Source organism: Camelus ferus, chromosome 1 (genome assembly GCF_009834535.1).
Source record: "Camelus ferus isolate YT-003-E chromosome 1, BCGSAC_Cfer_1.0, whole genome shotgun sequence".
NCBI classification, from domain to species: Eukaryota; Metazoa; Chordata; class Mammalia; order Artiodactyla; family Camelidae; genus Camelus; species Camelus ferus.
The window spans coordinates 55,764,083-55,779,141 of record NC_045696.1 but is presented as its reverse complement, the minus strand read 5'-3'; the positions used below and the strand labels follow the sequence as shown (position 1 = coordinate 55,779,141).

General features: G+C 45.0%; 1 protein-coding gene across 1 annotated transcript in view; it reads right to left on the bottom strand.

Moving 5' to 3' along the window:
- Positions 1 to 2,235: 2,235 nt before the first annotated feature.
- The window catches only part of ARHGAP31 (Rho GTPase activating protein 31), a 99,641-nt gene continuing 86,817 nt past the window's right edge, over positions 2,236 to 15,059 (bottom strand). Inside the window, 2 exon segments of the mRNA XM_006190469.3 lie at positions 2,236 to 9,152; positions 12,162 to 12,439. Of these exon segments, the coding sequence (XP_006190531.2) occupies positions 6,720 to 9,152; positions 12,162 to 12,439 (2,711 nt within the window). The 3' untranslated portion in view covers positions 2,236 to 6,719.

Genomic DNA, 15,059 nt, shown 5'->3' with positions numbered 1-15,059 from the left:
GGTGACAGAAAAAGCCATGGACATGAATAAGATAATGCAGGGAAAGTATGTGGAGTGAAAAGAGAAGGAAGGACAGAATTCTGGTGAATAACAACATTTAAGGGTAGAGGAAGAGGAAGCTTTCAAGTGAACAAGACTAAGAAAATAGAAGTCCAAGAGGTGAGGTGAATCAGAATTTGGAGAAAGGAATGATGAACAGTATCAAATGCAAGAGGAAAGTCAAGAGACTGAGAATTGGCTGTAAGATTTGGTTATTTAGACCATTGGTAACTTTAGCAGGAGAAACTGAATGGAGCAGTGAGGGTGGAGGTCAGGTTGCAGTTGGTTTGGAGTAGTGAATTGGAAAGGATGGCTCTTGGGAAGAGGAGTAGCACTTCCTCTGAGCTAGAAAGGAGGCTAGGTGCACACATATAAGAAGTGGCATTGGGAGGTGGAGAAAACACATCTGATAGCATAAACTGGTAGTGAAGTAAGAAGCAGTTACTTTTGGGGGGAAGTGGTCCAGCTAGGATGAGGAATAGCCTTTGTGAGTTTGGGGAATGCGGCCATTGCTGAGGTGGTAAACCATAAACTTCCAAAGGCTCACATCATGGGTTTATGGTTTTCTCTGGTCTAACTCAGCAAACACAATAAAAGGCTAGAGACAATGGGTGGTAGGAATCCTGGTCCTGGCTTGGAGGTTTGCCAAGCAGGTATGGCCGAAGGACTGTTCAGCATCAAGGGAGTTAATGGTGCTGCTGAGAAAAGCCGAGATGATGCACCTTGGGGTCTGGAAAAGCTAGGGAAGAAGAATGCAGTTTGGTGGGATACAGTCTGTCAGAAAGAGGAATGGGCCAGGCATTAGCAGTCTTGAGCAAATAGAAGGAATAAAGGAACCAGGAGAGAGGCATTCTGGTAAAGAAATACGGGAGTTTAGGATCACAGAATTCTGGGTTGTGAAATAGCCTGAAATGTAACCCTGGAAGCAAATGGTCAAAATTGAGTAGAGTCAAAGGTGGAAGTGGTTGTGGCAAGGGGTTGGGTGACTTTTCCTCAGGAACATTGAAGTCATCCAGAATGATGGTGGGACATGAGGTAGAGAGGAAATAGGGCGCCTGGTGTCAAAGACTGGGAAATCTGGGGCATGGACTACATCATGGCCACAAAGAATGGAGAAGTTAAAATAGCTGGATGCCATAAATTTCAGTAACATGAGATTTTTGTATGAGATGGGAAAAACTGGTGCAGAAGCAGGAGTATGAAACCTGGATAACGTTTCTGGGCTTTTTGTGGAACAGATGGGCAGGGAAAGAAGTCCCCTCTGGTGAGTGTCAAGTTTTATTGACATCTAAGAAGTGGAGGCAACGTTCATTGAAGAGATTGCAAGGAGGTAAGGGCTCTAGAAGAACTGCAGGAAAGATGAGGACTGAGGGGAACTGAGTGTTGCCAGTTTGGGGGGTGGGGCAGGGTGGCGGGCTTATTCTGGATAGAGAAACAGAAGAGTGGGGATCTGGGAGTACACAGGAGAAAAAGGCATTTAGGGCAGTAACGAACAGGAGCAGGCCAAGTAGTGTTAAGTTCTAAATAAAATATTGCCAAATACTTGTATTTTTATCCCCTTGGCAACAGTATTTTTCACTGCAAATATCACTAGGTTGTGAGCCTAGGTTGTATGATTATTTTTCTAAGGGCCTGCCATTTCCACCCATTGAGTGCCTCTCCTCCCCCGACCCCCTTTTGTGATAATATATGCCGGGATAGCAAACTTCTTCCACCACCCCCTCCCTGCAACCCAGAGCACCATTAACATAATCACTGGGTAGGGGCGGGGGGAATAGTCCTTGATTAATTCAAGTAATAGAAAAATTGAGTTCGCACCTCTGCAGGTAGACCCACATAACTCCTTTAAGCTGCGGAATTTTGAGAAGTGATAGCTTTTTTTTCCTACTCATTTTTCATTACAGTATCCATTGATTTATACTGGGTATCTTGGGTAACATGTATGATTGCAACATAAGAGAGTGAAGTTGAAGTTGCAAATGTTTGACAATTACTAAGTTGTAAAATAACAAAAACAAGAAAATCTTACCGAAGCAAGCCATCAGGACTTTTGCTGCGAGACCAGACCTTGAAGTAATAAAAAATGACATCCAACAGAACAAACTAGAACAATGAGCCTGAATGCATATAATCCACTTTTCCTATTATTGATTTCAATGACCTCCATGTCCTCTAGTTCATAGTGCCACCGTGAGGTTTATATTTTATATCATTTATTAGAGTACACTTTTAAAGCATAACAATCTGTTTTAATTACATTTAAATGTCTCTGGATAGGTTTAATATTTATGCTTTTTTAATCAATAGAGAAACATTTTGATTATATCTTTGGAAACATTTGTCAAGCTCAACAGCTGAAACTGTGTGGCTGTTTAATAGACTCCTTTGAGAAAGTGCTCTACCTTGCAGAATCATAAGCCAGGAAATACTATGGCATTAAGTTAATGCAAAGCATTGTGATTTGCCCAGTAAAACACATGGCTGTGTTCTTTCATGGGTTTCTTATATTTAACTACATCCTCCTTCATCCTTGTAGAAGTGATCCCTGCATTGCTCATGAACTTCAGTGCTACTAAATGATCTACTGTGTGCCAATCAGTGACAGCCCCAATTTTATACCAACTGGATTGACTCTGATCTCAGGGAATCATTCTTCTACCATCTCCCATTCCTCTCCATGCTTGAAAAGGTGCTTGCTCCCTCTTCTGGCCTCACCTTACTAGGAAAGTTATTGACAAAGGAGGACACATTCTTTGTCATTCCACATTTTGAACTGACTTTCCTGCTGGAAATGACTAAAATCATATTCCTGGCAACACTTAACCCCAAGATTCATGTTGTCATCAGATAGCACAGGCCATGGTAGAATGTGGCCCTAATGAATCCTGGTGGGAATTGGACCTACCCTGAACCTCTCCCATTCCAATCCCAGACAAATGAATCTTATGTTTCCCAGTAGCTCTTCAGGCAGAACACAAGGCCTGTGTAGACAAATGACTGTCCCACTCAACTTTAGTCAAGTAGCATTATCACTTGCTAAACATTAGCTATAAAACAATTTATCTTGGACCTACAATGTCATCATCAACAAGAGTTAACCCATTTCATGAAGAAGTGTCTAAAACCCCCTCTCAAGGAGTATGGAACCCTGATATCTGGCTCATTTGCAGAGATCCAACAGGACTTCACAACCCAACCAATTAAGATCAGGCAAAACCTCAGAACTATTTATTCTTAGTTACCACTCTCTAATTTTTTAAGGGATCAAAGCAAAATTTTCAATAACTGAATATGCTCCTCGTACCTTCTACTGGATTTGTAATTGTGTTTAATTTGATTAAAGTCTTAGGTAACCTCAACACTATTAACAATCATATTAAAAGATGCTAAGTCACTACGTATTTTCCCCTTCTGCTTTCATTTGGTAACTTATGGGTTCTAAATCTTGCTCCTGGTTGCTTATGGGATGTTTCATTTGCTACCCTTTCCCCCTTTTCATTAAACTCCTCAAGAATTTCAGGTTCTAGGGTAACCAGTGCAATATTACTAAGCGCTTGATAAATACTGTCTGTTGAAGATGATGATGTTTACATTTTAATTTTCACAGAACCCAGAATTTTGACTTGGCCAATATTTTTAATTTTAGAGCTTAGATTAGGCTAACAATGTCTTAATGGGGCTTTTGGTCAAGCCTCCTCATATTCCACTTGAAACAGAGAATAAAAACCAAATTCCCTCTACCTAGTACATTTTGGCAAAAAAGAAGAAAAAAGGCCTCAGAGCTCCATTTTGCCAATAAGTATAGATTATTATCTTCTTAAGCAACCATTAACACTGAAAGAAACATTAGAATATGCATGCATTTCACTTCAAATTCAACATTTAAAATCAGCCATCCTCAGTTTGAGGACTGGTAGTTGATTTGAAGGCACATTTAAGAATTTGATTCTGTAGCCCTTTCCAGGGCACCATGTAAGTCCTCCTATGAACAGCAGTACCTCTTCCATCCTTTTCCTGGATGGAAGCAGGCAATCTGATTCCCCCAGCCATTCTCAGAGGTTTCATTTCTCAGTCCCAAGTGGATGACCAAATTGATAATTTCAAAAGATTTGGGAAAACAATTTCAGGGGAAAAATGTAAAGAGTTTTCTCCGTCATGGAATGGAATTTCATCAGTGCTAGACTAGTCCCAGCTCACAAGAAGTTTATGAATATGGAGAGGTCCACACTTTAGCAGCAGGACACAGACCAAGAAGGTGAGTTGGCTTCCAAGGCCTTCCCGATTGATTGGCTAGGAAAGCTCAGAGTAGGGAATGTCTCCAGCCAGTTGTCACTTCATGATGACATCCATACACTCACACTCCTGAAGATGATGCTACAAATGAAAGATGTCGGAGTCTAAGGAACATGGCAGCCACTTAATCTACGTAGGAACCTCAAGTTGAACTCACCTGTTAATGTGTAAATGGTGGCTTCTCAGTCTATCTCCAAATAAAAATATATCCTCTAAGTGTTACAAACAAAAATTTAAAATAATCATGAAATAGTTTAAATATTACTCGGCTCAGAGTGCTGATGGTGAAAAAGTGCGGTTCCCTCCCTCTCTCACATTCTAACTGGAACATGGTCTTTATCGAAGCATAGACACCACAGTGCATGAAGATTGACATAAAGCCTACCACACTTTCTGATAAGGCAGGAATGTACTTTTCAAATCTGCTGAACATGGCCCTCCTCATCTAGCACCGCTGTATTTCTTCACCTTGCTTGCCTAGTGGGGATAATGCTGTACCCTAGGACTTTCCTTAGGGGTTTACAGCTCATTTGCTGTCGGTCCAATGTCTTGCTCACCCAAAAAGAATGCAAAAGACACTGACCAAAGGCCTATTAATTGCTTCCCTTGCTCACTCATGTCAGTGCCCTCTGAAAGCAGAACTCATGAGCTGGCCTGCTAGTTATCTCTGCCATAGACACTGGCTTAAAAGGTTTGGGCAAGATTTCAAAGCTGTTTGTAAAGCTTATCAGGGAAGAAGAGAGAGAGGAGTATGTATCTGCTGCAGGACATCAGCCTCCAATCTCTCACTGGAGGAGGTAACTTTAGTTCAGCCCCTCCCCAGCCCAGCACCAGCCTTGGTCATGAGGTTTGCCCAGAGGTACTTCTAACCCTTAGAGAAATTTCTGCAGTAACTGAACTAGACAGAGCAAGCCTTGACCTGAGAAGAGGTGCATGGGACTACATATAGGTCCTACCTGTCTTTGTTTCTCAAACAAGACAATTGTTTTAGAAGGTTTGAAAGTGTTGATAATCCTGATGGGTTTTGCTTTGAGAAGGGCTCCTGAGAAGCCCTTTTTGGAAAAGCACCAAAAATCTGCCAGCAGGTTATGTTGGTTCTCCTTCCTCTCTCCAGCTGAAAAGGAAAGAACCATTTGAAGTTCTAAATAACGGAAATAAAATTAGATTGGTTTATTGCTTCTGCTTGCATACAGACAGGAGAAGAGCAAGTCGGAGTGCCTGGGGTGGGCAGTGGGTGAGGGGGATTATAGAAGGGAGAGGGCTGCCTCATATTGCTCTTGAGCAGTGGAGGGAGAAAGGAAGGCACGCCCTGGTTAAAATGAAATACATTTTCAAGAAGGGCAGCTCTCACCAAACAGGAGTGATGGCCACCCTGCAAGGGCATTTCCCTCTTCTCCTGGGGCTCTCCCCCTTACCTTCTCCAGTACTCTGGTCCCAGCCTAGTGTGGAAGGAGAGTGAAGCTGAACTAGAGGTGCTTTCTGCTAACGTCCCACTGATTTAACCATTTAAAGTTTGGAGTGTAGTTCCGCCTATGGGTGAGGCTGATACTGGAAGGAGAGCAGATCACTTCATTTCACTACTGCATACCTAAATGAAGATTCAGCGCATTTCATTGAGGTAACCCTGCCCGGCTACTGGATTAATAAATCAGAGGGCAGGATAATGGCAGTTGGAATCCCAAATGAATAAAAGCTAAAGCCAGAAAGTCTTCCTGGATTGTGCCAGTCTCAGTGAATATAGATTCTGATTTTCTATGCTGGTATATGGAGCCATCTTGGACAGGTCTGCAGGGATTCCAGGGAGGGAGCATGGGTAAATTCACTCACTTGGATATCTAAGTGTACATTAGTTTGCATTTCCAAATCTGCTTCTGTTCTGGATAGTACACTTTTACAAAGCTTATCAGAAAACTGGTCTAAAAGAACACATGCTTTAAAGAGCATTAAAAAGCATGAAGTAAATAGGAGGCCTTCAGACCTCGATAGCAACATTTTCCAACACAGGCAAAGGATTTCTCTTTCTTTCATAACAAATTAACACATCGACACATCCAGCTCTCAACAGTAATAGCTAATGGCGATGGGGGAGTGATGCAACTCATAAGCCCCAAGTCTCACTGAAGATCAGCATTTCATCCTTTTCCTTTACCTGACCTGTCCCTGCCTGGTCATATAGACTTATCTGAATTTCATCTCTTGGTCCTTCCCTTGACCTTTCTTCTGGCAAATGGACTAATTAATAAATGGCCAAAAGGCTGAAGAAAGAGGAGAGGCCAAAATAAGCCCGAACTTGGATAACCTCTACCTGGAATAAAGGCAAGTTACTCCTGTAATAACTTCCGGGTGAATCATGGCATTTTTTTCAGACACCAGCAGGTGAGCTGATGTCATTCTATTTGCCTCCCACTTCTTCCATCCAGAATCACTGATCTTCGCTGGGGCTGGTAAAAACAACTGGTTGAGGTCTCTAGTCTCTGGCCATTCTTAGGGATGGTCATTTTATTCCTAAGTGTAACCCCTTCTGGTGTGACCCATGTGTTTTCTGCCAACTCCCCACAAAGAAGGCCAGGGGAAATTGTCTGGGTGGGACTTCTGATAGGGGACAGTAGGACCTTGGAATCTGTCACTGTGGATGAGGGGGGTGGATGGTCCATAATGGGGAAAGGAGGACTGAATAAGATTAGGCTCTGAGGTCTTCCTGGTCTTGACCTGTGGAAAGGCTTAGAACCCCCTGATGGTCGCTCTATTTTTGAAGAAAGAAGGTTGTCCCCAGATGGCTCTGTCTCTGATGTGCGCTTTCTACATTGCACTACTGTATCCTGGGTGGAGAGCAGGTGAGCCAAACCCAGTTCTGGAGAAAGGGTGGGCTCCTCACCCATGTGGCATGTGGTGGCATCTATTGGCAAGGGTTCGATGGCTTCTGTATCTTGCTTTGGTTTCTCTTCCTTTGGGCTTTCTGAGGAGGAGAAAGAATCATCTTTGGCAAGTTTCTGAGAGGTCCCACCAGCTGAGCCAGGTTCCTCCTTGCTCCTCTCCAGAGGCTGAACCCTACTCTCTTCTGAGCTCTGAGAGGGCAGGGGCTGTGGGATCTGAGTGTACTGAATCTTCGGTGGGATGACTGGGACTGCCCTGGCCTGGCACATTTTGACCATGAAGGAGGTTCTCACAGCTGACACACTCACGGGAGCTGAGTTACGGCGGCCTGTCAGGGCATGAGCAATGATGTCCAGGTCCTGAGAGTCCTGGGAGTAAACCCTCCAGGGGTCTACTTTACAGTGAGATGAGGTCATCCATGTGACCTGTGGATCTCCTGGCTCAGAGAGCTGCATTCCAGGTGAACCAAATGAGGCCACGTTCTCAAACTGGAAGAGGTCAGTAATGGGAATGGCAGAGTCCAAGTTGAGAGAAGAAGGCCTATTTTTCCCTTTGGGGGGCCCACACTCAGTACTCTTCAGCTGTAACTTGGGGGGATGCTCTCCAGGTGAGGTGCTGTCCTGCACACCAGGTGACTTCTCCTTGCTGCTCTCTGGCTCAGGAACACTACCTTGCTCAATCTGAGAGTTATGGTGCCCCAGGTGTGTCCCCAGTTCCTTTCCCTCTGCTAAGTTGATGGGGCTGGTTTCTGCTGATTTGGACTGCCAACCACCTGGTCCCTTCTGGTTGGGAGGAGCCTCTGTCCTTTTTAAGGCAGAGAACTCTTGGAAGGACCTCATGGCTTTCTCATCCCGTCCAGTAATCTCTCTCCTGGGTGCCAAGGGCTGCAGAGGGTCAGAATTCCTCTCTACATCAAGATTAGCACAGCTGCTGGAGGAGGGACCCTCAAGAGTCCACTGGCTCTTAACCATGGTTTTGCTGTCTAGAGAGTGGCTCTGGCGAAGGCTGGGCCGATGGGAAAGCCTCTTCTCCAATCGGTGGCACTGGGCACTCTGCATCTGGGCCTCTTGTACATCTTTCAGGGTCGGGGAGTGAAGAGGACTTGTCACCCACTGGGGCTCCTCCAAGGGCTCCACCATCTCCAGGCCATGCTGGGCAATATCTGTCACAGTGTCGTCTTCATCACAGTCTGAAGGCTCCTGTACTGAGTGGGTTACATCCCCCTCTCCTTGTGGGGAGGGAACCTCCCTGGTTGGGCTGGGAAAGCTAGAGTCTTTTTCCTCAGGAGAAGCATTCTTTGAATTTTGCTTTTCGTTTTGTTCTGGAGAAGCCTCGTCTCCCTGACAAAGACTGGGAATCCCAGGGCTGCCTTTGAAATTGAGTTGGTCTATATATGGATTTGTTCTCAAATTCCTGGATGAGTCTTCTCTCTCTGGGTCGCCTTTCAATGGATGGACTCGAGGCGCTTCCTCCGTAAGAGTTGGTGGAGAAGGAGCAGGCGGGAGCAGAGGAGACCGATTCCCTGGGTCTCCCACCTCCACACTTGCTTGTAGAGAAACCTTCTCAAATGGAACTATTTCCAGAGGAGTCAGGCTGGCGGGATCTGGGCGCGGGCCCTTCTCAGGCTCACATCTATGGAGGAGGCTGGTTGCCTCTGACTTTTCTCTATTGGCTACTGTGGAAGCTCCCTGTGTGCTCTGATTGGTTGAATCTTTAGCCCGCTCCCCCAGAGAGGCGGAGACTTGAGCTGGGGCGGAGCCACAAAGCAAGTTCCCAGCGGGCTCTGGGGAAGCAAATGGCCCTGGACTAGACTCAAGAACCGGCTGAGCTGGGCTAATCTTTAGGGCAGGCGGTGGCAACGAGGAGAGTTCCTCCTCTGATTCAATAATTTTCAGCTCTTGTTGAATCTCAGGCCACAGTAGGGCGTTGGCCAGATCATCTTCATCCTGAAAAACATCAAGAAACTGATTACTTAGAACCAAGGACTCCCGGCGCTGACCTCCGCACCGTTTCCCAGGGAGAGGGAAGGGACTGGAGCGGTTCCCGGCTGGCTACCTCCGCACGTAAAGGCCACAGCATTAATGACAATTCCTATTTTAGAGATGAGGAGACCTATGTTCAAGCAGATTAAACAATTTACGTACGTCTCACAGCAGAGACCAGGATTGAAATCCAGCTCATTCTACACCAAAACATACACACTTAATCCCTGTGCACTGTTGCCTTATAAAACAAACCAATCCCTGAGCTCATATAACCTCAGGTTGAATGGGTAGCTCATAAGAATGAGCTTCTCCCAGTAGAATGAAAATGTTAACTCTTGCCCTGAAACCTGCTTTCCAAACAAATAAATACTTTTCCCCCTGTGTATTACCTTATGTAAAGAAATACATATCTCACATGGAAAAAAGTAATACCTATTAAAAGAAAGAAGAACGAAAAATAGCAAAATGATAGCAGTCCTACTACCCAGAGATAACCACTGTTAATGGTATCGGTGCTTCCTCCTCCATCCTGTTTGCTGTCCCTGTCTCCCCTCAAATCCAACTTCTTTGTCCTTCTTGGCTCCATCCTTTCCTTACACAGAGCCCAAGTTGCAGATGGGAAAGTGATGAAGGGAGGGATGGTCAGGGCCAGGGAGTCAAATTTCAGTTCCTTTTGTTTCTTGTCTCAAGGCCTAATTCAGTCCCAAGGAGAAGCAGTTTGGGGATGGAGGGGTGGGGGTGACATTTGTAGGCAGTGGGAAGTGGGCCTTTCTGGGAAGTCTGACCTACTGCCAACCTGACATCACTTCTCCCATGGCTCTGATCACATGTCATTTCACATTATAGTTAACTTGATGCTTATCTTTCCTCATGGAGGCCTGTGAGCTCCTTAATCAGGAATTATATTCATCCATCTTTGATTACTCCAGGCCAGATGATGCCTGGTATACTATGAGTAATTGCTCAGTAAGAGGTCTGTGAATTAAAATAGATTCATTGTTTTCTTTTGAGTTATTGCTTCAGATAACTCCAGGAGGGAATTTTTTAGATCTGATCCTACTATATTGCATGTATCTGTGTACATTTCTATTTCGCCTACTAGACTGTGCCCTCCTTCAGGACAGAGGCGTTTTCTTACTCTCTGCAGCATCTACAGTATTAACCTCTTACTAAGAAATGCTAAATTTAGATGAATAAATGAACATCTGAACTCCCCTCCGTCCCACTCTGCCCTTTCAGTAAGTGGAACATAGTACATCTTTTGCTCAGATCAGGAACTGATGGGGTGTCCTTGACTCTTCCTTCTTCCTCACTCCTTAGCCAATCCTTCATCAAGTCCTGTTCACTCGACCTTCCATTTCTACCCCCGGCACCCCCACCCTAATCTGAGCCACCATCTGTTCTTACCTGTGCTGCCCCAGACTAGCCTTCTAATTGGCTTCCCTGCCTCCTCTCTTGTCCTTCTCCAAGCTATTCTCCTCACAGAATACAGTGACCTTTAAGATAAAATTCTGAACAAATCAGAAGAGTTTCCATCGCCCTCAGGTTATTCTTCAAGTCCCTCGAAGCAGCCCTGCCTGACGTGCTCCTGCCTCCCTCTGAGCTGTACTTGCTGTAGCCCACGTTCACGTTCTCCAGCTTTGCTCTCATTCCTTGAATGTTTTGTGCTCTTTCCTATCCATATTTACCGCAATCAGAGCCCTATTCCTATTCTGCCCAACCTCTTTCTTCTAGCTAAGTTCTCAATCTAAATGTTTGTTATTCAGAGAAGCCTCCCCTGGCACTTGTGACCACCCCACCCCACCCCACTCCCTCTGACTGGGTTGGGTCCTCCTATTATATTTCCACAGAATTCACACTTTCATATCCCCTAGAAATGACTTGTTTAATGACCTTTCACCTACTAAGCGGTCAGCTCCAGGAATATTGGGATGGTGATCATCTTGTACACGGCAGTGATCCCAGCGCTCAGTCGAGCGTCTGACACAGTGAGTGTATAATATATAGTTTTAAATGAATGAATGAACTGATGCCTTTACTTGTTCCCATGAATCCAGCCTGGTTCTTCTTCTAGCATCACCTTTATCTGCTTCTTAAGGCAATGTCCCTCATACTTGATCCCTTTCAGAATTCAATCTTTGTATCCTCCTTCTACAAATATAAGCACACCCTATAGGAACCCTTATTCAGCTTTCCTGAGGCCACTGTGGTGCCCCTGCATTGCCCTAACTCCCAGTCCATAAGCCTTTTGTGCATGTCCCAGAAACCAAGTTCCTGGAAGCAGGTGAAAAGGCAGTTTCCTTTTCCTCTTTGGCACACTCCTCCAGGTCACAACGCTGCCTCCCAAATGCAGGATTCCTCCCTGGATGTCCCTGGAAAACTTCTCACAACTTCATCTTAAGCAAGGATATCCCAACAAATCTCAGAATCTCCATCACTAAAAAGCAGAAGAGGTTTAGTACACTCTGGCATCATGTTTCAACTTTACCAGAAACTGTAGGAAGAAGGAATAGATCTTGGAAATCTTACAGAAGATTTTACAAACAAGCACAGACAACTGTCCATTCATGATGTCAGGAAGAAGGGAGCTGGCCCCCATGCATGGTCAGCATGCTTGGGCCCGGGACATGATAAATGGGTTTTGTGCTGTTTCCGGGATTGAATGTCATTACATTCCCGGGACGTTACTGGTTTATGGTGACTTCAGGTCAGAAATATTTAGAGTTGGATCTGTCCTAGGGAATTGGTAGTTATTTCCTATCACCATAGGACCCCTGAAAAGTTCATTGCGAAAAAATCCCAGACCTGGTTACAAGGCTGTGTCCCAAAGTTCCTTTGGTGGAAACTGGTTCTTCAAAATAAAATAAAACAAAATAAAAAGATAAAAAGAAAATAGACTTTAGACTTTACCAAGAACCCTTGGGGAAAAGAGGACTCCACTGGCTGGACCAGACAGTGAGTCCACCTTACCATCTCATGGAGAAACACGGCTTCGGCTCTGGCCCCAGGGCTCTCCTGCAGAGCACTGGACTCCACCTGGCCAGTCTCTCCACCCTCTTCCATCGCCTTCTCTGCATCAGGCTTCTTCTCTAATTCACTTGACTGTTGAGAGCCAAGGGAGATTTCTGAGGTCGTCTTCTCTAGTTGGGCGCCTGGCTCTGTGGAAAGGCCTTTGCTGCATTCCACTGTTCTCACTGCATCTGGTCCTGGCTTCGCATCCTCAAGGGCTGCCTTCTTGGGTATAGATGCTGCAGTGAGGATGAGAGTTATCAGTTGAAGGAGGCTCCATGTCAACAGAAGTGGTTGCCAGCACAGTAACTGTCCTGGACTGGTCCTGCTTCACATAGATGGAGGAAATCTCCCAGCTCACTGCCCCCTCACATTCTTTCCCCTTTCCTCTTAGCAGTGTCCTGTTATCAGATCCCGAGTCTCAGGCTGTCGGAGATGGGAGGGACCTTGAAGATCATCTAGTCCAGTGATTCTCAACTGGGGACCATTTTGCTCCTCCCCTCCCCAGGAGACATTTGGCAATGTCTGAAGACACTTTCGGTTTCACAACCGGGAGTGGTGATGGGGCGGGCGGAATGCCCACTGGCATCTAGTAGGTGGAAGCTAGGGGTGCTTCTGAATATCCTACAAAGCATAAGATAGCCCCCTACAAAGAACTGTCCAGTCCCAAATGTCAACAGCGCTGTGGTTGAGAAACTCTGCTCTAATCCAGTCTTTCACTTGTTGCCTAAGGTCACAGAATTCTGTTATTTACACCAAGCTACAAAGATGTATTATGATTATAATGGAAGCTCCCTGCATGACTCTTCCCAGGGGTGATCTATGCGCCAATTTGGATATATCTCTATATCTAAAGTGATTAAGCTCCAATCTTAAACATCTACCAGAACAGAAGAGAGGGAGGCAGACCTCACATTTGGCCCCTACTGCCTTGCATGAAGAAGGACTAAGTATGTAACAAAGTATTTGGTACACAGCAGATTCTCACTGATGTTATTATTACTTTTATTATTGGAATTAAAGAAACTTAAGTTCATATTTTAGTTTCTCAACAAATTTTGTAATCTTGGTATAATGGCATAATAATATGTAATAATACATTACAGGGCTCGTGTGAAGATAAACAAGGGAGGCAAAGCACCTAGTACCATGTCCGACATGCAGCACAAGCTCAGGAAAGTTCACTGATTAGGAACAAACTCTGCTCATTGCCTCTGGGTATGCTGGTGACTTAACTCAAGGTATCTGACCACAGTTCTGGCCTTGAATCTGGATCAGACCCAGTGACAGCATCCTGATCTAACTAATACTGCTTCAGAACTGACAAGAGTGTTGTAGCAGGCTTATTTTTGGAAATTTAATTTAATTTGGACTATGCAAAACATCTAGAGACCTGAAAAGTTAAAATCCTATAAAAGAGGTATTCTCAGAAAAGTTTCACTTTCATCCTTGTGTTTCTTCCACTCTGCTCCACATCCCCCTACTGTCCCTTATGGATAAACATTTTTATTAGTTTCTGGTTTATTCTGCCATATTCCTTTCTGCATATATAAGCGTATCCTTGTACTGTGTATATTCTGATTCCCTACCTTTACTACACAAAATACAGCACATGATCTATACTGTTCTATGCTTTGCAATTTTTCACTTAAGAACATATCTTGAAATCTATGACATATTAGTATATCAGAAGGTTGTTCTTTAGATTGTGACCTAGTTTGGGTTCCCCTCAAAGCAGAGTCTGAGCCAAGGTCTTGGCAGCAGGTTGCTTACTTGAAAGGTGGTCCCAGGAAGCAGGAGAGAGGAGCTGAGACAGTGATGGAGGAAAAGTCAATAAAGAGTATGGTTTCGAGCTGGTTACCACAGTGAGGAACCAGAACTCAGTCCCTGGTGACCCTCTGAAGACTCATGAGAAATGTACCCCATAGTTATTCCACCAAAGGGAGGGAGGCTGGGTCATTAACCCACCGGTTCCCATCTCCTGTTGACTGAGAGCTGCCCCAGTTAATTTTCCCCATACTTCTGGGCTGTCCTGAGCCAAGGACTGGGTGAGATCCTTCCTTCAGAAAAAGCCGTGAGGCAGACACTTGGAATAGGATGCCTTCTGTGTGCACCGAAACTTGTCTCCTGCAGATGTGCAGGGGTTTGAGGAAATGGGGGCAGGACCACAAAGCTATGGACTCCACAAGACTCCGTCGTGTGGATGCGCCTAGTTATTCCATCCATCTCCTAAAGCTGGATATTTGGGTTGTTTCATTTTGCTATTACAAATAATGTTATGACGCACATAAACATTTTGTAGTCATGCAGCTGTTTTTTTGAGATAAATTCTTGGACGTGAGACTTCTGGGTAAAGGGGTAATGCATCAGTGATTTTTTAAAAAGAATTGTTTTTCCCCGTGTTACTAAGATCTCTTAGCTGGATGTGTTTGCCAGTGTCTCTGCAGAGCTCAGGGTCTTCCATTCATTGACTGTGACCATAACTGCAGACTCTTAAAGTAAGGCGAGGAGGAAGGCCCTTCACCAAATGTGAGCTTGTTCAGATCACTCACTGTCCTGCTCAAAGCCCTCCTCACTCCAGCCCAGCCATGTACCCGCTCCTCTCCTACCATGCCCCTTCACGACACTGAGCAGACGTGCTGCCCCTGACGGGCCTTCTACTCCTCTGCTCTGGTCCTCCCGAATCTAACCCATAAACCAAGTAGCATTTCTTTTGGAGCCTCCCCAGACCACACCCTCCTTCTATTGCCTGAAGTTCTCACTGCTATTCCCTACATGGTGCCAAGTCAGCAGGTTACCATTTTCTTTTCATAAGTATGTGGCATCCATCCCTGGGTTAAGTTCTTCGGGACAGAGGCA